This window comes from Ranitomeya variabilis, chromosome 6 (assembly GCF_051348905.1).
Source record: "Ranitomeya variabilis isolate aRanVar5 chromosome 6, aRanVar5.hap1, whole genome shotgun sequence".
Lineage (NCBI taxonomy): Eukaryota > Metazoa > Chordata > Amphibia > Anura > Dendrobatidae > Ranitomeya > Ranitomeya variabilis.
The window spans coordinates 556,592,846-556,618,536 of NC_135237.1; the positions used below are offsets into that span (position 1 = coordinate 556,592,846).

Sequence of the window (25,691 nt, forward strand, 5' to 3'; positions counted from 1 at the left end):
TGGTTGGCGTCCAGTCTGCACACGGTCCTATACCCTGCCCTCATTGTGCCGCTAGCTTATGGCAGGCGGTGGCTGGTTAGCATCCAGTCTGCACATGGTCCTATACCCTGCCCTCATTGTGCCGCTAGCATATGGCAGGCGGTGTCTGGTTGGCGTCCAGTCTGCACACGGTCCTATACCCTGCCCTCATTGTGCCGCTAGCATATGGCAGGCGGTGGCTGGTTGGCGTCCAGTCTGCACACGGTCCTATACCCTGCTCTCATTGTGCCGCTAGCTTATGGCAGGCGGTGGCTGGTTAGCATCCAGTCTGCACACGGTCCTATACCCTGCCCTCATTGTGCCGCTAGCATATGGCAGGCGGTGTCTGGTTGGCGTCCAGTCTGCACACGGTTCTATACCCTACCCTCATTGTGCCGCTAGCTTATGGCAGGCGGTGTCTGGTTGGCGTCCAGTCTGCACACGGTCCTATACCCTGCCCTCATTGTGCCGCTAGCTTATGGCAGGCGGTGTCTGGTTGGCGTCCAGTCTGCACACTGTCCTATACCCTGCCCTCATTGTGCCGGTAGCATATTGCAGGCGGTGACTGGTTGGCGTCCAGTCTGCACACGGTCCTATACCCTGCCCTCATTGTGCCGCTAGCTTATAGTAGGCGGTAGTAGTTTGTTGGCATCCAGTCTGCACACGGTCCTATACCCTGCCCTCGTTGTGCCACTAGCTTATGGCAGGCGGTGTCTGGTTGGCGTCCAGTCTGCACATGGTCCTATACCCTACCCTCATTGTGCCACTAGCTTATGGCAGGCGGTGTCTGGTTGGCGTCCAGTCTGCACACGGTCCTATACCTTGCCCTCATTGTGCTGCTAGCTTATGGCAGGCGGTGTCTGGTTGGCGTCCAGTCTGCACACGGTCCTATACCCTGCCCTCATTGTGCCGCTAGCTTATGGCAGGCGTTGTCTGGTTGGCGTCCAGTCTGCACACGGTCCTATACCCTGCCGTCATTGTGCCGCCAGCTTATAGTAGGCGGTGGCTTGTTGGTGTTCAGTCTGCACACGGTCCTATATCCTGCCCTCGTTGTACCACTAGCTTATGGCAGGCGGTGGCTGGTTGGCGTCCAGTCTGCACACGGTCATATACCCTGTCCTCATTGTGTCGCTAGCTTATGGCAGGCGGTAGCTGGTTGGCGTCCAGTCTGCACATGGTCCTATACCCTGCCCTCATTGTGCCGCTAGCTTATGGCAGGCGGTGGCTGATTGGCATCTAGTCTGCACATGGTCCTATACCCTGCCCTCATTGTGCCGCTAGCTTATGGCAGGCGGTGTCTGGTTGGCATCCAGTCTGCACACAGTCTTATACCCTGCCCTCATTGTGCTGCTAGCTTATGGCAGGCGGTGTCTGGTTGGCGTCCAGTCTGCACACGGTCCTATACTCTGCCCTCGTTGTGCCGCTAGCATATGGCAGGCGGAGGCTGGTTTGTGTCCAGTCTGCACACGGTCCTATACCCTGCCCTCATTGTGCTGCTAGCATATGGCAGGTGGTGTCTGGTTAGCATCCAGTCTGCACACGGTCCTATACCCTGCCCTCATTGTGCCGCTAGCATATGGCAGGCGGTGGCTGGTTGCCGTCCAGTCTGCACACTGTCCTATACCCTGCCCTCATTGTGCCGCTAGCTTATGGCAGGCAGTGGCTGGTTGGCATCCAGTCTGCACACGGTCCTATACCCTGCCCTCGTTGTGCCGCTAGCTTATGGCAGGCAGTGGCTGGATGGCGTCCAGTCTGCACACGGTTTTATACCCTGCCCTCATTGTGCCGCTAGCTTATGGCAGGCAGTGGCTGGTTGGCGTCCAGTCTGCACATGGTCCTATACCCTGCTCTCATTGTGCCGCTAGCTTATGGCAGGCAGTGGCTGGTTGGCGTCCAGTCTGTACACGGTCCTATACCCTGCCCTTATTGTGCTACTAGCTTATGGCAGGCAGTGGCTGGTTGGCATCCAGTCTGCACACGGTCCTATTCCCTGCCCTCGTTGTGCCGCTAGCTTATGGCAGGCAGTGGCTGGTTGGCGTCCAGTCTGCACACGGTCCTATACCCTGCCCTCGTTGTGCCGCTAGCTTATGGCAGGCAGTGGCTGGTTGGCGTCCAGTCTGCACACGGTTTTATACCCTGCCCTCGTTGTGCCGCTAGCTTATGGCAGGCAGTGGCTGGTTGGCGTCCAGTCTGCACACGGTTTTATACCCTGCCCGCATTGTGCCGCTAGCTTATGGCAGGCAGTGGCTGGTTGGCGCCCAGTCTGCACACGGTCCTATACCCTGCCCTCGTTGTTCCGCTAGCTTATGGCAGGCGGTGGCTGGTTGGATTAGCCTAATTTTACATTTTTGGGGAGGAGCAGCTCATTATAGGGATAGATTAATATGACCGTGACGTTCCTTAACTAAGTAGAATACGTTGATAATTCATCAGATACTTATGGCTCAGCAGGTGATGAGGGTTGTAGTTCACAGCAGCAGACCAATCATATACTGTAAAGAAAGCCAATACATGCCCATGACCTTTTTTATTTACATACCTGTGGCCCTATAGGTCCAATGGGGCCCACGTCTCCAGTCAGTCCATGTGGTCCCTGTAAAAAAAAAATATAAAGAAGATGTAATGTAACGAATGATAGGAGTTGTAGTATATAGTATTATTACAGGGCGGCTACAGGAAGCCTACGAGGGGAATTTTTTATTTTTTTTATGTTTAAAATGCAGGTATTTGGGGTATCTAAAAAATCAATTTTACAAAAATTGTTGCTTTTACAGTCTCTGCGCTGTCCATTGCTAGATGCAGAATGAGTTGACTAAGTATCGGTAAGTGAGCTCTGATGACAGATTTGATAACTCAATAATGTCTGATCTCCTTTTAGCTGATTTTTGACCACGGACCACAACAAAGCTGAGCTGAACTCTGATGTGGTCATACATCAGCTGAGAAAATAACAGAACAGTTACAAAACTCCCGGTCGGATGGAGCTCACTGATGGATTCTCAGTAAGTTCTAAGTATAATTGACAAAAAAAAAAGTGCAGTGACCAATAGAAGTGAAAATCGCGGAGAGGAGAGGATATTTAATAAGAGATAAGTTACTAAGTTACTTTTTCTTATCAAGGACTTTGTAACTTTACACAATAAAGGTGATAAGGAAACCCCTTAAAATTTGGGAAAAGATATGACCGTATTATATAGACGGGTGGCTCACCGCTTCTCCGGGATTTCCTTCTTCTCCTTTTTCCCCCTTTTCTCCAGGAATTCCCTAGGAGCAAGGACAATTTTCCATTATTGCAAGTTCTTAAAGGGGTGGTCTAATTAAAAAAAACTTTTCAGCAAAACTTTCTGCCAGTTTTAAAATAATGAAAAAGGTTATTTTCTCACCCTCACCTGGTCCAGTTGCCCCCGTTTCTTGCTGTTTGTCTTCAGTGCTGCGGTTAATAACTGAGCTCATCGGCTCTGCCCATGTAAAAGACACAAGCGGCTGAGCTCCAGCGCTGCCAACAACAGAGGAGACTCTGCGCCGGACCCGGGGAGGGTGAGTAATACCCGGCTTCTTTCATTAGAACTACTTGAAAGTTTTCTGACATTAAAGAAACCCTCTAAGTGAAGAATTGAAAGACAGACACCGATTTTCAATTTTTTTTTTCATCTTTTCACTCTCTTATATTTTTTCCCTATGATTTGCACATCGCCTTTATGGTAAATTATAAGGACAGTGCATCTCTCGCCATCATGTGGTGGGAAGTAAGAATTACAGGCACTATTAAAGTATCTCGTGTAGAGAAGTTGGACCCTTCAGAGATCATGAGGACGGTGACCCCAACCATAATAAGGGGGTTTAGCCGCAGTGGAGGCGCGCGGGGTTAATGTCTGCTCCAATCGTGTAAAAGGAGAATCCCTGAAATAGAAAAGTGCAGCGTCCAAAGGAAGTGACTGGGGCCGATCATCTGCAGCTTGTCCCCATTATACACAGGACTGCAGGGTCTCCATCCTGGGGGCTCAGACTGATTATCTTGGAATCAAAAAGTCCCAGAGGTCGGACCCCCAACAGTCGGGAAGGAAACGGAATAACTTACAAAGATCTGGCCATCACTGTTATGGGGGCACCCGAAAATTATTGTTATAGGAAGTATGATTACTAACTTTTATCGGGGCACAATGGCCATAGACAGAAAGATAATAGATAGATAGATAGATAGATAGATAGATAGATAGATAGATACATAGATAGATAGATAATAGATAGATAGATAGATAATAGATAGATAGATAGATAGATAGATAGATAGATACATAGATAGATAGATAATAGATAGATAGATAGATAGATAATAGATAGATAGATAGATAGATAGATAGATACATAGATAGATAGATAATAGATAGATAGATAGATAGATAATAGATAGATAGATAGATAGATAGATAGATAGATAGATAGATAATATACAGATAACAGATAGATAGATAGATAGATAGATAGATAGATAGTAGATAGATAATAGATAGATAGATGATAGATACATAGATACATAGATAGATAGATAGATAGATAGATAGATAATATACAGATAACAGATAGATAAATGATAGATAGATAGATAGATAGTAGATAGATAATAGATAGATAGATGATAGATACATAGATACATAGATAGATAGATAGATAGATAGATAGTCTATCTATCTATTATCTATCTATCATCTATCTTTTATCTATCTATCTATCTATCTATCTATCTATCTATCTATCATTTATCTGTTATTGGTGGTGGCGGTGGCTTTGTATAGGTGGCACACTGGTGGCTGCCCAGGTTATCCCCCCCACAGGTACATATACTGTAGTAACCCTTTCATTTCCTGTGGACAGACGTAGCAGAGCTGAGGTTGCCACTTGGCCCTTTCTGCCTTGTGATCGCTCTTTTTATCCGGGGATTGATAGGACGTCTCTTCGCCCTGCCACATTATGGATGGGTCTGAGCTCTGCTACATCGCACGGTCCAGCGCTGGCGTTGCTGATACTTACGGGCAGTCCGGGCTCGCCGACCACAGTCTCTGTCTGGAAGGAAACAGAGATATTATATATTAGCTTCTAGCAATATTTACAGGAGATCTGGGAGGCATGGGGTTAATAATATGGGGTCACATCTTCTACACATTTCCTCTGGTTTAGGGTCTGTATGTCGCAGATTTGGTCGATCTTATGTCATATTGTCTGGTAAATTGTGGTGAATGGATGGGAGCGGAGATATTTCCTCTGTCGGCAGTTTTGCAGAATACGCTCAGCGCCGATTTGCGCATATTCCGATGTCTGAACAATATATATGGATCTTGGTGTTTTATTTTGCGAATTTTGAGACATAGTTAAATGATACAATGATGTCTTCCAGCAGTCACCACTAGGGGGAGCTCAGGAACTAACAGCATGCTGTTTATACACTGAAGTCAGTAATATATCAATATGTATTAGGCTCCTAAGCTCCCCCTAGTGGTGGCTGATGGAAGGGGAGTGTTATCTCTTAGATGGTCTCTGTCACTTTAAAAAAAAGTTAAGTAAATTGTACAAGTGAATATAAGAAACCTAGTAACATGTATAATCTGAGAGACCTGCTTCTTTCTCCAATTATGAGCCACTTTGTTTCCTCCCCACCTCTTGTGCTTATCATTCTCTATATTAAATAAATAGCTCAACGTTGTGTTGATCAAAAAATGAGTGACCGCGTTACAGTTTTCTATTAAAATCTGTGGAGAAGGAACTGGTGAGCAGGGATAGCCATAACCACAAACAAGGTGCTCCTGAGCTTTCTGTTTATCTCATGCTAGAGCTGGATTCACAGCTACATTGCTTGGTCCTGCTGTATGAAGTTGATGTTGCTTTCTAGTTGTAACTGTTATCTCATCTAGAGCTGGATTCACATCTACACTACACAGTACTGATGTATAATGACCTTCATGAAACTGTTTTCTAGTAAGCATTTATCTCATCCTAGAGCTGGATTTGCAGCTACACTGCTGAATAATGTCCTCCCTGCAGCTGCTTTCTAGTAAGCATTTATCTTATCCTAGAGCATGATTTGCAGCTACACTGCTGTATAATATCCTCCTTGCAGGTCCTTTTTAGTAAGCATTTATCATAACCCAGAGCTGAATTCAGAGCTACACTGTGCAGTATTACTCTATAATGACATTGATGCTGCTTCTGTTTAGTACAAATTTATCTTACCCCAGAGCTGCATACACAGCAACTCTGCTGTATATGGTCCTCAATGCAGCTGCTTTATAATAATGGATTATTTCATCCCAGAGCTGGATTCACAGTTACACTGCTGTATAAGGTTCTCAATGCTTCTGCTTTATAGTAAGGGATTATTTCACCCCAGAGCTGTATTCCCAACTAATCTGCTCAGTACTGCACGATAATGACCCCATGTTGCTTTTATTTCTGGACATGTGTTCCAGAGAGTCAGGTGAGCAAGATTTCCTCATGTCTGTGTGTGCTGTGTATCTGTTTAGTGGGTGTCATAGAGTTATGCTAGTGCATATTATCAGAGGAGCGCACTGTCACTTTTTGTCGATCTGTCATACTGATGGATTCTCTTAAAGGCAAAGAAAGGAAATTGATGACAATGTGTAATACATTATAATGATGTATTATACAGAAGGTTTATTCATAACTTACTGCCCCGGCCGTCCCCGGTACACCAGGAGGACCAACTGAACCCTAAGGGGCAACGTACAAGAGGTCAGTAAATGTATCAAAATGTAACAATAATGATGAGCCTTAGATATCAATTACTGGGAAAACAAGAAGCTTTCTATTATTCTCCGCATGGATACTTTTTTTGACGTTTGTGCCGCTGCTCTTTGCCACTTCTCATCTCTGATTGCTGCCTCTTGTATGCGGCACTTGCCATCATGTTGGCGGCACAGCACCGTGTACAGGAGGGGAGCAGTTGGCAGAGATTGTGGGGAGCAGCGGCACCAGGAGAAAAGAGTTCAGAATTTTATTTACAAATAATGTACTTGTAACAGTCTGGAATCACAATGGTCCTCGATTAATGGTCAGATTAATATAAAAGCGACGTGGTGAGAACATGCGTCTGACACCGACCTATGCAGTCCTATGTAAATACCTTATCTCCTTTATCCCCCTTAGGTCCTAACGGTCCGGCAATACCGCTCTCACCCTATAAAAGTAAAATGGAAATGCATGAAACGTTAGGATCTGTTCACACGTCCAGACGTTATCTCAGTTGTTGGGATCTTAAATTAATAAATAAAACATTCCAGCTCCGGATCCGGTCATTTCGCTGCATCAAAAATGTAGTCGTCCAAAAAAAAAAAAGGATCCGTACTTATCCGTAAGATATCTGTAATGTGCCAAAAAACATGTATGATATTCACAACGAGCATTTTTTAGTGCAGAAAAATCTGATGGAAGTTCTCAGTACTGATGTATGGGGTCCTCCATGCTGTTTTTCGGGAAGCGTTTATCTCGCCCAGAGCTGTATTCACAGTTACACTACTAAATACTCATGCATAATGTTTAGCCTGCTGCCACTTTCTAGTAAGGGTTTATCTCACCTAGAGCTAGATTCAGAAGTAAAAATAAATATATTAATAGAAAATGTCAAACCACATTATAGTCATAAAATATAAATACACAGTTATTACTTTTATGCTACTAATAGAAATAGTAGCACTATAACAGCTTGTCCTACTAATGATAATAAAACTACTACTATAAAATATAATATACAGTGGGTACGGAAAGTATTCAGACCCCTTTAAAATTTTCACTCTTTGTTTCATTGCAGCCATTTGGTAAATTCAAGAAAGTTTATTTTTTTCTCATTAATGATCACTCTGCACCCCATTTTGACTGAAAAAAACAGAAATGTAGAAATCTTTGCAAATTTATTAATAAAGAAAAACTTAAATATCACATGGTCACAAGTATTTAGGCCCTTTGCTCAGACACTCATATATAAGTCACATGCTGTCCATTTCCTTGTGATCCTCCTTGAGATGGTTCTACTCCTTCGTTGGAGTCCAGCTGTGTTTTATTAAACTGATAGGACTTGATTAGGAAAGGCGCACACCTGTATATATAAGACCTCACAGCTCACAGTGCATGTCAGACCAAATGAGGATCATGAGGCCAAAGGAACTGGCCAAGGAGCTCAGAGACAGAATTGTGGTAAGGCACAGATCTGGCCAAGGTTACAACAGAATTTCTGCAGTACTCAAGGTTCCTAAGAGCACAGTGGCCTCCATAATCCTTAAATGGACGAAGATTGGGACCACCAGAAGTGTTCTTAGACCTGGCCGTCCAGCCAAACTGAGCAATCGTGGGAGAAGAGCCTTGGTGAGAGAGGTAAAGAAGAACCCCAAGATCACTGTGGTTGAGCTCCAGAGATACAGTAGGGTGATTGAAGAAAGTTCTACAAAGTCAACTAACACTGCAGCCCGACACGAGTCCGGCCTTTATGGCTGAGTGGCCCGATGGAAGACTCTCCTCAGTGCAAGACATATGAAAGCCACATAGAGTTTGCTAAGAAACAAATGAAGGACTCCCAGACTATGGGAAATAAGATTCTCTGGTGTGATGAGATGAAGATAGACCTTTCTGGTGATAATTCTAAGCGGTATGGGTGGAGAAAACCAGGCACTGCTCATCACCTGCCCAATACAATCCCAACAGTGAAACATGGTGGAGGCAGCATCATGTTATGGGGGTGTTTTTCAGCTGCAGGGACAGGACGACTGGTTGTCATTGAAGGAAACAGGAATGCGGCCAAGTACAGAGATATCCTGGATGAAAACCTCTTCCAGAGTGCTCTGGACCTCAAACTTGGCCGAAGGTTCACCTTCCAACCAGACAATGACCCTAAGCACACAGCTAAAATAACAAAGGAATGACTTCAGAACAACTCTGTGACCATTCCTGACTGGCCCGGCCACAGCCCTGACCTAAACCCAATTGAGCATCTCTGGAGAGACCTGGAAATGGCGTCCACCAACGTTCACCATCCAACCTGATGGAACTGGAGAGGATCTGCAAGGAAGAATGGCCGAGGATCCCCAAATCCAGGTGGGAAAAACTTGTTGCATCATTCCCAAGAAGACTCATGGCTGTACTAGCTCAAAAGGTGCTTTTACTCAATACTGAGCAAAGGGGCTGAATACTTATGACCATGGGATATTTCAGTTTTTCTTTTTTAATAAATTTGCAAAAAATTCTACATTTCTGTTTTTTTCAGTCAAGATGAGGTGCAGAGTGTACATTAATGAGAAAAAATGAACTTTTTTGAATTTACCAAATGGCTGCAACGAAACAAAGAGTGAAAAATGTAAATGGGTCTGAATACTTTCCGCACCCACTGTATAAGACTAGCTCTACTACTAATAGTAACAATAATAATAACAGTACTACAACTCTCCGCTAATAAATATCAGTACTACTACTAATACAAACAGTACTATTGATAATAATAGTAAGAATAACAAGCCTACAATGAGCCACGCTTCTTCCCCTTGAGCGTTACCTGGTCACCTTTGTCTCCCTTCTTTCCATCCGCCCCTGACAATCCTGGAGGACCAGCTTCACCCTAAGAAATTATATTAATAAACGCCATAAACAATAATGATCATATATATTTTGGAAATGGCGCATTGTCACGTTGATCCAGGAAACTCGTCTGATTGCCGTATGTGGAGTCGGGAGGGAATTTTCCCTGTAATATCGGACCATTAGTGCCTTATGGGACTTTACATTCCTGCAAATCAACATGTTAAGGTATAGCTTGAACTTCATGGACTAATATATATTTAAAAAGTAAAAGGATAATAATAATGAGAGTAATAATAATTATAGTAATAGCAGTAATAATAATAATAATATTAATAATAATAATAACATTAAAAATAGTATAAATACTACTACTACTACTAATAATAATAATAGTATTAATAATAATATGAATAATAATAGCAGCAGCAATAATAATAGTTGTAGTAATAATAATAATAAAAGTAGAATAATAATAATAATAATAATAATAACATTAATAATAGTATAAATACTACTACTACTACTACTACTACTAATAATAATAATAATAATAATAGTAATAATAATTATAATAATAGTATAAGTAATAATAAGTGTAGTAATAGTAATAATAATAATAACAATAATAGTTGTAGTAATAATAATAATAATAATAGACATAATAATAGTAATAGTAATAATTATTATTATTATTATTATTATAACAATAGTAATAGTAGTAATAATAATATTAATAGTACAAGTAATGATAATAATAATAATAATAATAATAATAACAATAATAATAATAATAAATACGAATAGCAATACTAAAAATAATAGCCATAATAATAGTAGTCATAAATAATAATAATTATTACAATTGTTAGAAATATACAGTACCGATGGCAATTGAGTGAGATTGCCTGATACATCATGACTAATGATGTAACTGGCGAGCAGCTGGACGGACGCTGATAGAAGAGGACGACCCCAGTTTTATATGTTTTTATTTGGGGGATAACACATAATTTACCGTCGCCATCACCGGCTGCCTCCATCTTTCAGGAAAGGGCCATTAACAGATTGATTTTTGCGGCCGCTGCTGACATCGCCATTTGCTCCCTGACCCGAGAGGATCATTAACCCTTCAATCAATGGATGAGTTTTTTGATGAGGGCTGACACTTTTAATAAGAATATATTGATTTGAAAGGAATAAGCGAGTTTATTGGCCACAGGTATAATGGTAATATACGTCCGTGGTCTGCTCTCAGCACTGATCTTCTACTATGGCGTCATTCAATATGCCGGCCATCACAGCCTCCTATATGTAATCAGCTGGGCTAATTATAACATAGTGAAAGAAATGATGATACATGTAATTCCTTGAAGAAATCTATTTTTTACCTTGTCTCCGGGGCGGCCGGACAGACCGCGATCACCAGGCTGCCCCTGAGAAACAAAGGACATCACAATATACCATCAATACAAACTAAAATATAAAAGAATAATAATAAAAAATAATAATAATATTACAAAAGCAACAACAATGATAATAATAATATGTACATAGGGCGAGCAATTATTACAAATGAGCATCTACTGCCACCTGGTGGTCATAAATATATTTACAGCTAAAGGCATGGCTTTAAAGAAGCACTCCTCCTCCTCCTCCTCCTCCTCCTCCTGTTCCTGCTCCTCCTGTTCCTCCTCCTCCTCTCATCAAAGTTTTTATCCTCTTAATAGATTGCAGTCTTCATATTATACAGCACTGTGCACTTACAATTGCTCATTTTGCCTTTCTACCCAGATAATGCTTCTCTTTTCTCTGCTCTATGTAGAAACAAGAAGTCTCTTGTCCCTGCTGAGTCATTCCCCTCTTCACCTCCTAATCCAGCTGCCCACTCCTCTCCCTGCCATAGACTTTTGAAGTGATTGAAGAACCATACAGGGAAAATTGACCTCCTGTTTCTACATGGCGCTTAGAAAGATTCAGCTAATCAGTTATTTTTCACGTGATGCCAGAGACCTAATGGAAAAGAGAATAATTAGCTGGATAGAAAGGCAAAATGAGCAATTGTAAGTACACAGTGCTATATAATATGATGATTGCAATAAATAAAGAAGATACAAACTTTGATAGAAGAAGGAGTCAGAGGGAAGAGGAGGAGGAGGAGGATGAGTGCTTCATTAAGGTTGAAAAAATATATGGCGCCAATTTTTAATTATGGAGCAAATTATTTGGGGATAGCAAAATAAAAGAGAAACGACAGCTAAAGATAGCGTAAGAGCCACAAGATGGAGACGACTAAATATATCATCCACTGCCGCTGCTGTCATCTGGAAGGTTATAGGTGCTCCTCACTTACCCTTGGACCGGTTGGGCCTATAGATCCATCTAAGCCGCGTTCTCCATGTTCACCCTACAAGGAGAAATATTCATTATGGAGAAAGTGATGACAGAAAAGTCACAATAATCTATTATAGCTATACCAACCATAAAAAGTAGTGTAAAGAGGGGTCACATCTGTCCCCTCCATAGAGCTGTATATATAGAGGAGTCACATCTATCCCCTCCATAAAGCAGTATATACAGTTAGGTCCATATATATTTGGACAGAGACAACATTTTTCTAATTTTGGTTATAGAGATTACCACAATGAATGTTAAACAAAACAATTCAGATGCAGTTGAAGTTCAGACTTTCAGCTTTCATTTGAGGGTATCCACATTAAAATTGGATGAAGGGTTTAGGAGTTTCAGCTCCTTAACATGTGCCACCCTGTTTTTAAAGGGACCAAAAGTAATTGGACAATTGACTCCAAGGCTATTTCATGGACAGGTGTGGGCAATCCCTTCGTTATGTCATTCTCAATTAAGCAGATAAAGAGCCTGGAGTTGATTTGAGGTGGGGTGCTTGCATTTGGAAGGTTTTGCTGTGAAGTAAACATGCGGTCAAAGGAGCTCTCCATGCAGGTGAAACAAGCCATCCTTAAGCTGCAAAAACAGAAAAAAACCCATCCGAGATATTGCTACAATATTAGGAGTGGCAAAATCTACAGTTTGGTACATCCTGAGAAGGAAAGAAAGCACTGGTGAACTCATCAATGCAAAAAGACCTGAGCGCCCACGGAAGACAACAGTGGTGGATGATCGCAGAATAATCTCCATGGTGAAGAGAAACCCCTTCACAACAGCCAACCAAGTGACCAACACTCTCCAGGAGGTCGGCGTATCAATATCCAAATCTACCATAAAGAGAAGACTGCATGAAAGTAACTACAGAGGGTTCACTGCACGGTGCAGCCACTCATAAGCATCAAGAAGAAAAAGGCTAAAAACATCTAAAAAAGCCAGCACAGTTCTGGAAGAACATTCTTTGGACAGATGAAACCGAGATCAACCTCTACCAGAATGATGGAAAGAGAAAAGTATGGTGAAGGCGCGGTACAGCTCATGATCCAAAGCATACCACATCATCTGTAAAACACGGCGGAGGCAGTGCGATGGCTTGGGCATGCATGGCTGCCAGTGGCACTGGATCACTAGTGTTTATTGATGATGTGACACAGGAATGAATTCTGAGGTCTTCAGAGCCGCCATACTGTGTGCTCAGATCCAGCCAAATGCAGCAAAACTGATTGATCGTCGTTTCATCCTACAGATGGACAATGACCCAAAACATAAAGCCAAAGCAACCCAGGAGATTATTAAAGCAAAGAAGTGGAATATTCTGGAATGGCCAAGTCAGTCCCCTGATCTCAACCCAATTGAGCAGCATTTCACTTGTTAAAGACTAAACTTCAGACAGAAAGGCCACAAACAAACAGCAACTGAAAACCACCGCAGTGAAGGCCTGGGGAGCATCAAAAAGGAGGAAACACAGCGTCTGGTGATGTCCATGAGTTCAAGACTTCAGGCAGTCATTGCCAACAAAGGGTTTTCAACCAAGTATTAAAAATGAACATTTCATTTAAAATTATTGAATCTGTCCAATTACTTTTGGTCCCTTTAAAAACAGGGTGGCACATGTTAAGGAGCTGAAACTCCTAAACCCTTCATCCAATTTTGATGTGGATACCCTCAAATGAAAGCTGAAAGTCTGAACTTCAACTGCATCTGAATTGTTTTGTTTAAAATTCACTGTGGTAATGTCTATAACCAAAATTAAAAAAATATTGTCTCTGTCCAAATATATATGGACCTAACTGTATAGAGGAGTCACATCTCTCCCCTCCATAGAGCAGTATATATAGAGGAGTCACATCTATCCCCTCCATAGAGCAGTATATATAGAGGAGTCACATCTATCCCCTCCATAGAGCAGTATATATAGAGGAGTCACATCTATCCCCTCCATAGAGCAGTATATATAGAGGAGTCACATCTATCCCCTCCATAGAGCAGTATATATAGAGGAGTCACATCTATCCCCTCCATAGAGCAGTATATATAGAGGAGTCACATCTACCCCCTCCATAGAGCAGTATATATAGAGGAGTCACATCTATCCCCTCCATAGAGCAGTATATATAGAGGAGTCACATCTATCCCCTCCATAGAGCAGTATATATAGAGGAGTCACATCTATCCCCTCCATAGAGCAGTATATATAGAGGAGTCACATCTATCCCCTCCATAGAGCAGTATATATAGAGGAGTCACATCTACCCCCTCCATAGAGCAGTATATATAGAGGAGTCACATCTATCCCCTCCATAGAGCAGTATATATAGAGGAGTCACATCTACCCCCTCCATAGAGCAGTATATATAGAGGAGTCACATCTACCCCCTCCATAGAGCAGTATATATAGAGGAGTCACATCTATCCCCTCCATAGAGCAGTATATATAGAGGAGTCACATCTATCCCCTCCATAGAGCAGTATATATAGAGGAGTCACATCTACCCCCTCCATAGAGCAGTATATATAGAGGAGTCACATCTATCCCCTCCATAGAGCAGTATATGTAGCTCTCACAGTGTCATCACCTTTCCTGCAGACATCTTGGCATACTTTCAGTTTTCATGGTTGGGGTCCAGTACAAGTGAATTGTGGTGCTAAGCCTATTGCCCAGCCGTTCCCTTTCCCTCCATCTTCACGTCCTTAAGTTGTGGTTCATGAAAGCTTACCAAACTTTTCAGAATTTAGGATTTTCTTTTTAGCGTCTGAGGAGATTTGTTGTCTATTCTTTTTCTGGAATCTTTTGGAATGTTCAGATGTGGGATATTTCTTGTTTTTGTGTCAAGTTTTTAAGTTTAGAGCATCAGATCTATTTTACCTTTGGTCCAGGTTTTCCGTCCACTCCACCTGTTCCATCTTTTCCAGGTGATCCCTGATAAATACATATAGTTATTGTAGAGACTGATTGATAAGGTAGGCAGATAAATACTGTATGTAATGGGTTTATAAAATGGTTCCGATGACCGCTAGTTTTCCTTCATTCGATCAGTCCACCATCTAGTGTACATTAGTCATATGAGACTATTTATTATGGGGCCTTCAAATACTAAAATAGTATCTTTTGGGGGTATATTAATGTAGACAATCACTGCAGACAATGACCTGTGCACTGTACTCCTGTCCCACTGCAGGGCCAGCAGCTGAGTGCACTGCAGACAATGACCTGTGCACTGTACTCCTGTCCCACTGCAGGGCCAGCAGCTGAGTGCAGCTACAAAGGAAGATACAGATTCTATATGGAGAAGGCAGAGATGGTTTATTACCATCTCTGCCATCCTGCTCGCTGTATGCACAATGCTGAAGTAGCGCTGTGAATATAGAATAGGAAGCACTAATAATATTGTGGGTGCTGGGATGGAACAAGAGCTGCTGAGTGATAAGAAATCCAGATTAGCTCTGCAGTGCAGGCAGGAGACTGAATTTACCCTGTAACTTTGGATAATACAGCCCCAGTTACAGGAAAAGTTAAAAATAAAAATATGTATTTAAATGGTGAAATGACTCCTAAATGTCTTTAATTACATTTTCTGGGGCACAATATGTGAATTAAATAATAATACAAAATAAAATATTAGACACATATATATATATATATATATATATATATATATATATATATATATATATATACACTCACTGGCCACTTTATTAGGTACACCTGTCGATCTTCTTGTTAACACTTAATTTCTAATCAGCCAATCACATGGCGGCAACTCAGTGCATTTAGGCATGTAGACATGGTCAAGACAATCTCCTGCAGTTCAAACCGAGCATCAGTATGGGGAAGAAAGGTGATTTGAGTGCCTTTGAACGTGGCATGGTTGTTGGTGCCAGAAGGGCTGGTCTGAGTATTTCAGAAACTGCTGATCTACTGGGATTTTCACGCACAACCATCTCTAGGGTTTACAGAGAATGGTCCGAAAAAGAAAAAAAATCCAGTGAGCGGCAGTTCTGTGGGCGGAAATGCCTTGTTGATGCCAGAGGTCAGAGGAGAATGGGCAGACTGGTTCGAGCTGATAGAAAGGCAACAGTGACTCAAATCGCCACCCGTTACAACCAAGGTAGGCCTAAGAGCATCTCTGAACGCACAGTGCGTCGAACTTTGAGGCAGATGGGCTACAGCAGCAGAAGACCACACCGGGTACCACTCCTTTCAGCTAAGAACAGGAAACTGAGGCTACAATTTGCACAAGCTCATCGAAATTGGACAGTAGAAGATTGGAAAAACGTTGCTTGGTCTGATGAGTCTCGATTTCTGCTGCGACATTCGGATGGTAGGGTCAGAATTTGGCGTAAACAACATGAAAGCATGGATCCATCCTGCCTTGTATGGAGCATCTTTGGGATGTGCAGCCGACAAATCTGCGGCAACTGTGTGATGCCATCATGTCAATATGGACCAAAATCTCTGAGGAATGCTTCCAGCACCTTGTTGAATCTATGCCACGAAGAATTGAGGCAGTTCTGAAGGCAAAAGGGGGTCCAACCCGTTACTAGCATGGTGTACCTAATAAAGTGGCCGGTGAGTGTACATATATATATATATATATTAGTGGCTTTTTCTGTATTTTCTTTTTTATTTAAATAGATTTTGAAAAAGTTATAAACAAAGTCATGACAAAAAAGTTAGTTAAATATCCGAACAATAAAATATCCCAGAGCCATGCATTGTCCATCCATTTGTCATATACTTACTGGGGGGCCGATCTTCCCAGGTTTTCCAGGAAATCCTATTTCACCCGGTAATCCCTAAAAAATATATATATAATGGGATGCGGAATAAATATAATAATAAATATTGCTGTGGCACAGACATCACCGCAGATAACGAGAATGACCAGGAAAAAAACATTTATATTATTTCAATGATTTCAAAGGTCAAGGGCAAGCAGGCAGCGGTTCTAAATTAATAGGGGATTCATTAAATCCCACACACTCCGGGGGCCACGTCTGCACAGGTAACGGCTGTAATGTATAATCTGATGTGTGAGTCACTGGTGTGGGCGGAGGGGTCCTGACAGCGCAATGGATTCATCCCCCCTACAGATCAGAGAGATCACAGGTGACTATCCAGCATATCAGGACAGGGACCCCCCCTGCTCCACATCATCATCTGTTATATCATATACATTGCTACCTGCTGAGAATTATAAGCAAACGCAATGATCAGTCTTAGGGCCGCACTCATCTGCCTAAATAAAATCACTCCTAGGACGAGCACAATCCATTTGCAATGCGTTTTTAACATCAGATTTTATATACTACAATTCTCTGTCATTTCAAGCCAGTTTACTAACTAATAAAACAATCTTATAAACAAATGAGAGCTAGAAATATGTCAGTGAGATATATAATCAGTGCTTTACGTTTCTAGTTTTCTGTACTTGTATTTAGCTAATAAATAAAAGAAAAAAACATGTTGTGGGATCCCCATTACTTTTATTAACCAGCTAAGAGAATACAGACAGCTGAGAGTCTGAATAGTCTGGGAAGGGGGCAAGAAACATTGAGCTTTGCAGGCGATTAATATCAGCTCATAGCTGTCTACTTAGCCTTTACTGGTTATTAAAAAAGGGGGACCTCTCAAATCAATGTTGTAGGGTCCCCCCTATTTTTAATAATTGGTAAAGGTTAAGCAGACAACTGAGGGCTTATATTAATAGCCTGGGAAGGGGCCATGGATGGATATTGGCCCTCTCCCAGACTAATAACACCAGCCCTCAGCCACCCTAGAAACAGCGCATCCATTAGATGCGCCAATTCTAGTGCTTAGCCTTCGCTCTTCCTGATTGCCCAGGAGCATTGACAAGTGGGATAATGGTTTTGAGGCTGATGTCAACTTTAAAATGTCTCACACTGCGAGCAGTGATGTCGGTAATGTTACCGCTGTTCATCAGCTATCAATGTGTTTCGGATGACATGCTGAGTGGTTGCGTTTACTCTTGTCACCACTCAACATACCATCCGAATGTAGCTGGATGAGTAGTTGGAGAGTTGGAGATCATCGTGGGTCGTAGGATCGATTGAAGGCAGACCGCTTTGGAATATTTGATTTGTTAAAAGTAGTAAATGAGTAAAAGTGGGTCGGGGAGTGCTTTGTACAAATAAAGGACTTTTCTTTGCGTGTATTTTTTTGCTTTAAACTTATGGGGTTAGTAATAGGGGTGTCTTATAGATGCCTCTGCATGGCTGGAGGACTGGTGTTATTAGTCTGGGAGGGAGCCAATATCCATTATCAGCAAGTAGCTGTCTGCTTTGACTTTGCTGGTTATGGTGTGGGGTCCCCCTTATTTTTATTAACCCACTGAAGGAAAGCATATAACTGAGAGCTTGTCTTAATAGTGTGAGAAGGGAGCAATAAATGTGGAGCCTCCCGTCTATTAATGTCAACTCACAAATGTACACTTAGCCTTTACTGGTTATTTAACAGGGACCCTCAAAAAATGACCTGAGTCCCCCCTATTTTTAATAACCAGCAAAGGCTAAGCAGACAGCTGCAAGCTGATATTAATGGGCTAGGAAGGGGCCACTGATATTGGCCCACTCTCAGACTAATAGCAGCAGCCCCATAAATGGCGCAGCCATTGGATGCACCAAATCTGGGATATAGCCTTGGCTTTTCCCACTTTCCAAGGCACGTTGGCAAGTGGAGTAATGGTTTTGGGGTTGACGTCAGCCTTTTAATGTCAGCTGACTTCAAGCCCAGGGGTTAGTCATGGAGAGACATCTATAAGACACCCCCATAGCTAACCTTGTAAGTTTAAAGTAAAAAATACACAGAGAAAAGTCCTTTATTTGTACAAAGAACTCCCCGACCCTCTTTTACCCATTTATTACCTTTAACAAATCAAATATTCCACAGAGTTTGGCCTTAAATCTATCCCATGTCCAAAGACTATCTCCAACTCTGCTACATCCAGATAGTGTGTTGAGCAGTGACATGAGTTCACACAACCGCTCAGCACGCCAGCTGCAAAACACCGACAGTAAGCGTGTGAGACCGGCTGCAGTGACGAGCAGTGACATTCCTAAATTTATTGCAGTTATAGCCGATGGACTGCCGTAACATTACTGATGCCACCACTCGCAGCATGAGAAATTTCAAAGCGGACATCAACTCCAAAACCATTACCCTGCTTACCAATTAACATGGGCAAAAGGGAAGGCTAAGGCTAGAGCGCCAGAATCGGTATATCTAATAGATGTGCCATTTGTGGGGCAACTGAAGGCTAGTGTTATTCATCTGGAAGGGGACCAGATTCATGGTCCCTTCCCAGGCTATTATCAACCCGCAGCTGTCTGCTAGGTCTCTGCTGGCTACAAAAATAGGGGTGAACCCATATAAGTTTGGGGGGTTTCTCCTTTTTAATAACCAGTAAAGGTAAAGTAGACAGCTGTGAGCTGATATCATTGGCCTGTGAAACTCCATGTTTATGGCCAACTTTCCAGACGATTAAGACCAGCACTCAGCTGTCTGCTTTCCCTCAGCATGTTAATAAAAATAAGGAAGACACCACGCCATTTTTTCTATTATATATCTAAAGATTAGCTAAATACATGTACAGTAAGCTACACATGCTCTACTCTAATAATATATCACAATTACATCTTTCTATCTATTTATGTTCAATCTATTTTATCTATTCTATTCTGACGGTTCTCGTTGTGAATCTACTGTACTTGGATGATGAAATGGCAGGTTTCCTATGAGATGGGTGCTCATAGTCCATGTGCCGTGCAATTTGTTTTTTTGCACCTACTGACTTGCATTGGCGTGTCTTGTCCATTACATGCAGCCACTAGCAGCATGCTGCGATATTTTCCTCAGTCCGATCTGAACTGAGAAAAAAATCACAGAAGAGCAGGGAATCATAGAATAACATGAGTCAGAGTGCAATCCAATTTTGTATTGTATTGAACTCGTCCAATATAAACGCAGAGGAGCATGAGCCCTTATAAATATCATACACATTGTTCAAGAAGAGAAATAGTGATAATTCACATTGAGTTACCATAGTTTCACCCATGTTCATAACATGTACAGTATTATAGCAGTTAAATAATTGTATAGAGGAGGCAGTATTATGTTAGATATATTCTTGCACATGCTGTATTAGCGGTATTTTAGTAAATATATTCTTATACATTGGAGCTGTATTATAGTAGTTATATTCTTGTACATAGGAGCAGTATTATAGTAGTTATATTCTTGTACATAGGAGCAGTATTATAGTAGTTATATTCTTGTACATAGGGGCAGTATTATAGTAGTTATATTCTTGTACATAGGAGCAGTATTATAGTAGATATATTCTTGTACAAAGGAGCAGTATTATAGTAGTTATATTCTTGTACATAGGGGCAGTATTATAGTAGTTATATTCTTGTACATAGGGGCAGTATTATAGTAGTTATATTCTTGTACATAGGAGCAGTATTATAGTAGTTATATTCTTGTACATAGGGGCAGTATTATAGTAGTTATATTCTTGTACATAGGGGCAGTATTATAGTAGTTATATTCTTGTACATAGGGGCAGTATTATAGTAGTTATATTCTTCTACATAGGAGCAGTATTATAGTAGTTATATTCTTGTATATAGGGGCAGTATTATAGTAGTTATATTCTTGTACATAAGGGCAGTATTATAGTAGTTATATTCTTCTACATAGGAGCAGTATTATAGTAGTTATATTCTTGTATATAGGGGCAGTATTATAGTAGTTATATTCTTGTACATAAGGGCAGTATTATAGTAGTTATATTCTTGTACATAGGAGCAGTATTATAGTAGTTATATTCTTGTATATAGGGGCAGTATTATAGTAGTTATATTCTTGTACATAGGGGCAGTATTATAGTAGTTATATTCTTGTACATAGAGGCAGTATTATAGTAGTTATATTCTTGTACATAGGGGCAGTATTATAGTAGTTATATTCTTCTACATAGGAGCAGTATTATAGTAGTTATATTCTTGTATATAGGGGCAGTATTATAGTAGTTATATTCTTCTACATAGGAGCAGTATTATAGTAGTTATATTCTTGTATATAGGGGCAGTATTATAGTAGTTATATTCTTGTACATGGGGCACTATTATAGTAGTTATATTCTTGTACATAGGGGCAGTATTATAGTAGTTATATTCTTGTATATAGGGGCAGTATTATAGTAGTTATATTCTTGTATATAGGGGCAGTATTATAGTAGTTATATTCTTGTACTTGGGGCACTATTATAGTAGTTATATTCCTGTATATAGGGGCAGTATTATAGTAGTTATATTCTTGTACATAGGAGCAGTATTATAGTAGTTATATTCTAGTACATAGGAGCAGTATTATAGTAGTTATATTCTTGTACATAGGAGCAGTATTATAGTAGTTATATTCTTGTACATAGGGGCAGTATTATAGTAGTTATATTCTTGTACATAGGAGCAGTATTATAGTAGTTATATTCTTGTACATAGGAGCAGTATTATAGTAGATATATTCTTGTACATAGGGGGCAGTATTATAGTAGTTATATTCTTGTACATAGGGGGCAGTATTATAGTAGTTATATTCTTGTACATAGGAGCAGTATTATAGTAGTTATATTCTTGTACATAGGAGCAGTATTATAGTAGATATATTCTTGTACATAGGAGCAGTATTATAGTAGTTATATTCTTGTACATAGGGGCAGTATTATAGTAGTTATATTCTTGTACATAGGAGCAGTATTATAGTAGTTATACTCTTGTACATAGGAGCAGTATTATAGTAGTTATATTCTTGTACATAGGAGCAGTATTATAGTAGCTATATTCTTGTACATAGGGGCAGTATTATAGTAGTTATATTCATGTACATAGGGGCAGTATTATAGTAGTTATATTCTTGTACATAGGAGCAGTATTATAGTAGCTATATTCTTGTACATAGGGGCAGTATTATAGTAGTTATATTCTTGTACATAGGAGCAGTATTATAGTAGTTATATTCTTGTACATAGGGGCAGTATTATAGTAGTTATATTCTTGTACATAGGAGCAGTATTATAGTAGTTATATAATATATATTATAGGTTTTATATAGATAGGAGCACATTAGTCTGCATTAAGTCCCTTAAAGTATGATGTACTCTGTATCTTATGTAACGTGTATTATTTCCATTGTTAGATGTAACACAGATGACTTTTTTTGGTGCTCGGTGATTTCGGCCTTTTTACTTGAGCTCAGATAATTGCGTTATTGATTTCTAAATGAATGTAAATACTTTGAATTGCAGCCGATCGCTCGGTGGATCTCGTCCAGGCCGTTATGTGCTTTTTTGCCAAATTAACCAATCAGAGAGGTAATTCTCATTATCATTTAAACGCTGGAAAGATAATTAAAAAAAGAAAAGTGAGTTTTCCTCCTCGTCGCTTTCTGTGGCAGACATCTTCAGTGGTGTAATGTATATTCTGCATTTCATCTGCCGTGATGTCATCAGTGGTGATGTCATAGGTTATCATGATGTCACCATGTCACTTCTTTTTATCTTTTTCATTAGTCTCTCCACTTATATTGTGCTAGAGGATAGCGGGAAAGTTTCTGGTATCTATAGGGAAGTATTCAGCAAGCAGAGGAGTTTACATTACAGTCTGCGCATGGCTGAATAAGACTCGTAGAGACTTTTGCAGAGTTTCTGAAGTTTTTGGAAATGAAAGTTTTGAGATTTGCAGTAGGATTTAGGGAGTTTTTGTCCAATTTTCGGTCAGTTTCTGTTACAAAAAATTTTAAAAAACCCTTCTGTTTGCACATACCCCAAATTTGGCTCATTTTTAATTTTTTTTTAATCTTTTTTTTTAACCAGAAAATGCTCCTGTACCCCCCACCCCTTTTTTTTTGGAGAGTTTATAGAGGAGTTGCTGTTATAAAGTTTTTCCTAAAGAAGTTGTAAACATTTTGGAAAGCTTTTTTTTTTCTTTCCTGAAGTGTTTTTTTTGCCGCCTTTTCATTGGACAAGATCCCATTTAAAGTAGATTCTATTAAGATCTGCTTACAAAAAAGTGACCTGCATTTTTACTTTTTTACACCAGGCTTCTTTAAATTACTTCCGGAAGGGAAAACAAAACTTTCAGAAAACTTGTGACACAAGAAGCGAATTGGAATTCCCCTTAAAAAAAATATAAAGCACGTTCCTTACATTCTTATGCCTGTGTTCACACTCAGTTTTTTTTTGTTTTTTTTTAAGAGTTCATTAAGCTTTTTCAAGCAGAAAATCCCTACTTTGAGGAAGTTTTTCATTTCCTTAAGTTTTTCGTTTCCTTTCCACTCCATCTTGGCATTGATTGGACAACGTCTAGTCGGAGGGATTTCCTTCAGTATCTGCTACAAAGTTGTAACGTGCACTTTCTTTTCCCACCTGGAGTTTTTTTAAAACTAAAAAGGAAAAAAAAAAATCCTCATATGAGAAGCAAAGTGGATTTCCTGTAGATATGAATTGTAGGAGTTTTCCAAGAGTTTCTCAAGCAGTTTTCGAAGATGATTTTGGAGAAGGTTTGCTCTTTAAAAAACTCAGTATGATTATATCCAAAAACTGTTTTTGAGAAGTTTTTTTGAAGTGGATCTTCTCCAAAAATCTCCTAAAAAAACTTAGCAGTGTAACAACCCGAACAAACATCTCCCCAGATCTCTGCTTCCTGCAGATATTAATATTAATAGTGGTTTTATTTTAGGAAGTTACAATGAAATGATCATTAAATGTAACTTGAGTACTGGGGACAAACGGAGGGGGGCTATGGTAGGACGTCTACTTTACATGACTTTTATTGTTGACCCTTAATGCACGATGGAGAGGTCCATTTGCTGATTTCTTCCATTACAGTGAGATGTAAGCTCAGTAGCTACTTACCTGGAGGCCTGGAGGTCCCAGAGGTCCAGCAGGTCCTGGTGGTCCAGGGGGTCCCTAAAATAAAACTTGGATGTTAGGTCATACTATTACAAACTAAACCTATGTTATATTAAGGGCAGAAACTTGCTTATTATCAATTCTATGCAGCCCACCGCATGGGGGAGCATCACTGCAGAAACTTGCTTATTATCAATTATATGCTGCCTACCACCAGGGAGAACATCATTGCAGAAACTTGCTTATTATCAATTATATGCTGCCTACCACCAGGGAGAACATCATTGCAGAAACTTGCTTATTCTCTTTCTATGCTGCCCACCACCAGGGAGAACATCACTGCAGAAACTTGCTTATTATCTTTCTATGCAGCCCACCACCAGGGAGAACATCATTGCAGACAATAGCTTATTATCAGTTCTATGCAGCTCACCACATGAGGATGCATCACTGCAGAAACTTGCTTATTATCAATTCTATGCAGCCCACCACCAGAGAGAACATCATTGCAGACACTTGCTTATTATCAATTCTGTGCAGCCCACCACCAGAGAGAACATCATTGCAGACACTTGCTTATTATCAATTCTATGCAGCCCACCACCAGAGAGAACATCATTGCAGACACTTATTTATTATCAATTCTATGCAGCTCACCACAAGGCAGAACATCACTGCAGAAACTTGCTTATTATCAATTCTGTGCAGCCAAGCATTAGAGGGAGCATAACTGCAAACACTAATTTATTATCAATTCTATGCAGCCCACCACATGGAGGAGCATCCCTGCAGACACTTGCTTATTATTAATTAAATGCAGCCCACCATTAGAGGGAGCATAACTGCAAACACTTGCTTATAATCAATTTGATGCAGCCCACCATTAGAGGGAGCATAACTGCAAACACTTGCTTATTATCAATTTCATGCAGCCCACCACATGGAGGAGCATCCCTGCAGACACTTGCTTATTATTAATTAAATGCAGCCCACCATTAGAGGGAGCATAACTGCAAACACTTGCTTATAATCAATTTGATGCAGCCCACCATTAGAGGGAGCATAACTGCAAACACTTGCTTATTATCAATTTCATGCAGCCCACCACATGGAGGAGCATCCCTGCAGACACTTGCTTATTATTAATTAAATGCAGCCCACCATTAGAGGGAGCATAACTGCAAACACTTGCTTATAATCAATTTGATGCAGCCCACCATTAGAGGGAGCATAACTGCAAACACTTGCTTATTATCAATTTCATGCAGCCCACCACATGGGGGAGCATCACTGCATATAAGTTTGCACAACTAGCAATGGATTTGAGGTGCTGCACAGTGTTAGAAAAATATGGCTACTTCCTTACAAAATCAGCACCGCCCCTGTCCACAGGGCTTTTGTGGTATTGCAGCTTAGTACTGTTTTCTTCAATCGAGCTCATCTGTAGATTTACTTTCTACAACATCTATTGTGCAGCAATACTGTCCTGTGAACATTACTCTCCAGGAGACTTCATGAATTCTCGACTTTGCAAAAAAAAACCTTGTTTTGCCATTTTCTGAGACCTGTAACTGTTAACCTGTTATTTTTCCATTAATAGAGCTGAGTGCAGTTTTTTTTCGTGTGCACTTTTTGGGGTAAGGTGCGGAGACAAAATAAACCAGCAATTGATATGAATTTATTTTTTTTCTTAATGTGTTTACATTATGGGTTAAATATTTTCATGTTTTCACACTTCGGGGTTTTACAGAATAATACGGAGCT

The 25,691-nt window shown here is 40.6% G+C and overlaps 1 protein-coding gene across 1 annotated transcript in view; it reads right to left on the reverse strand.

The window, feature by feature from the left end:
- COL22A1 (collagen type XXII alpha 1 chain) overlaps positions 1–25,691 on the reverse strand; it is a 528,277-nt gene that overhangs the window by 181,290 nt on the left and 321,296 nt on the right. Inside the window, exons 26-36 of the mRNA XM_077271275.1 lie at positions 23,931–23,984; positions 16,738–16,791; positions 14,861–14,914; positions 11,945–11,998; positions 10,983–11,027; positions 9,569–9,631; positions 7,154–7,207; positions 6,700–6,741; positions 5,047–5,079; positions 3,229–3,282; positions 2,558–2,611 (exon numbers count right to left, since the gene is read on the reverse strand). Coding sequence (XP_077127390.1) covers positions 2,558–2,611; positions 3,229–3,282; positions 5,047–5,079; positions 6,700–6,741; positions 7,154–7,207; positions 9,569–9,631; positions 10,983–11,027; positions 11,945–11,998; positions 14,861–14,914; positions 16,738–16,791; positions 23,931–23,984 — 561 coding nt within the window. The remainder of the gene's footprint in view (positions 1–2,557; positions 2,612–3,228; positions 3,283–5,046; positions 5,080–6,699; positions 6,742–7,153; positions 7,208–9,568; positions 9,632–10,982; positions 11,028–11,944; positions 11,999–14,860; positions 14,915–16,737; positions 16,792–23,930; positions 23,985–25,691) is intronic.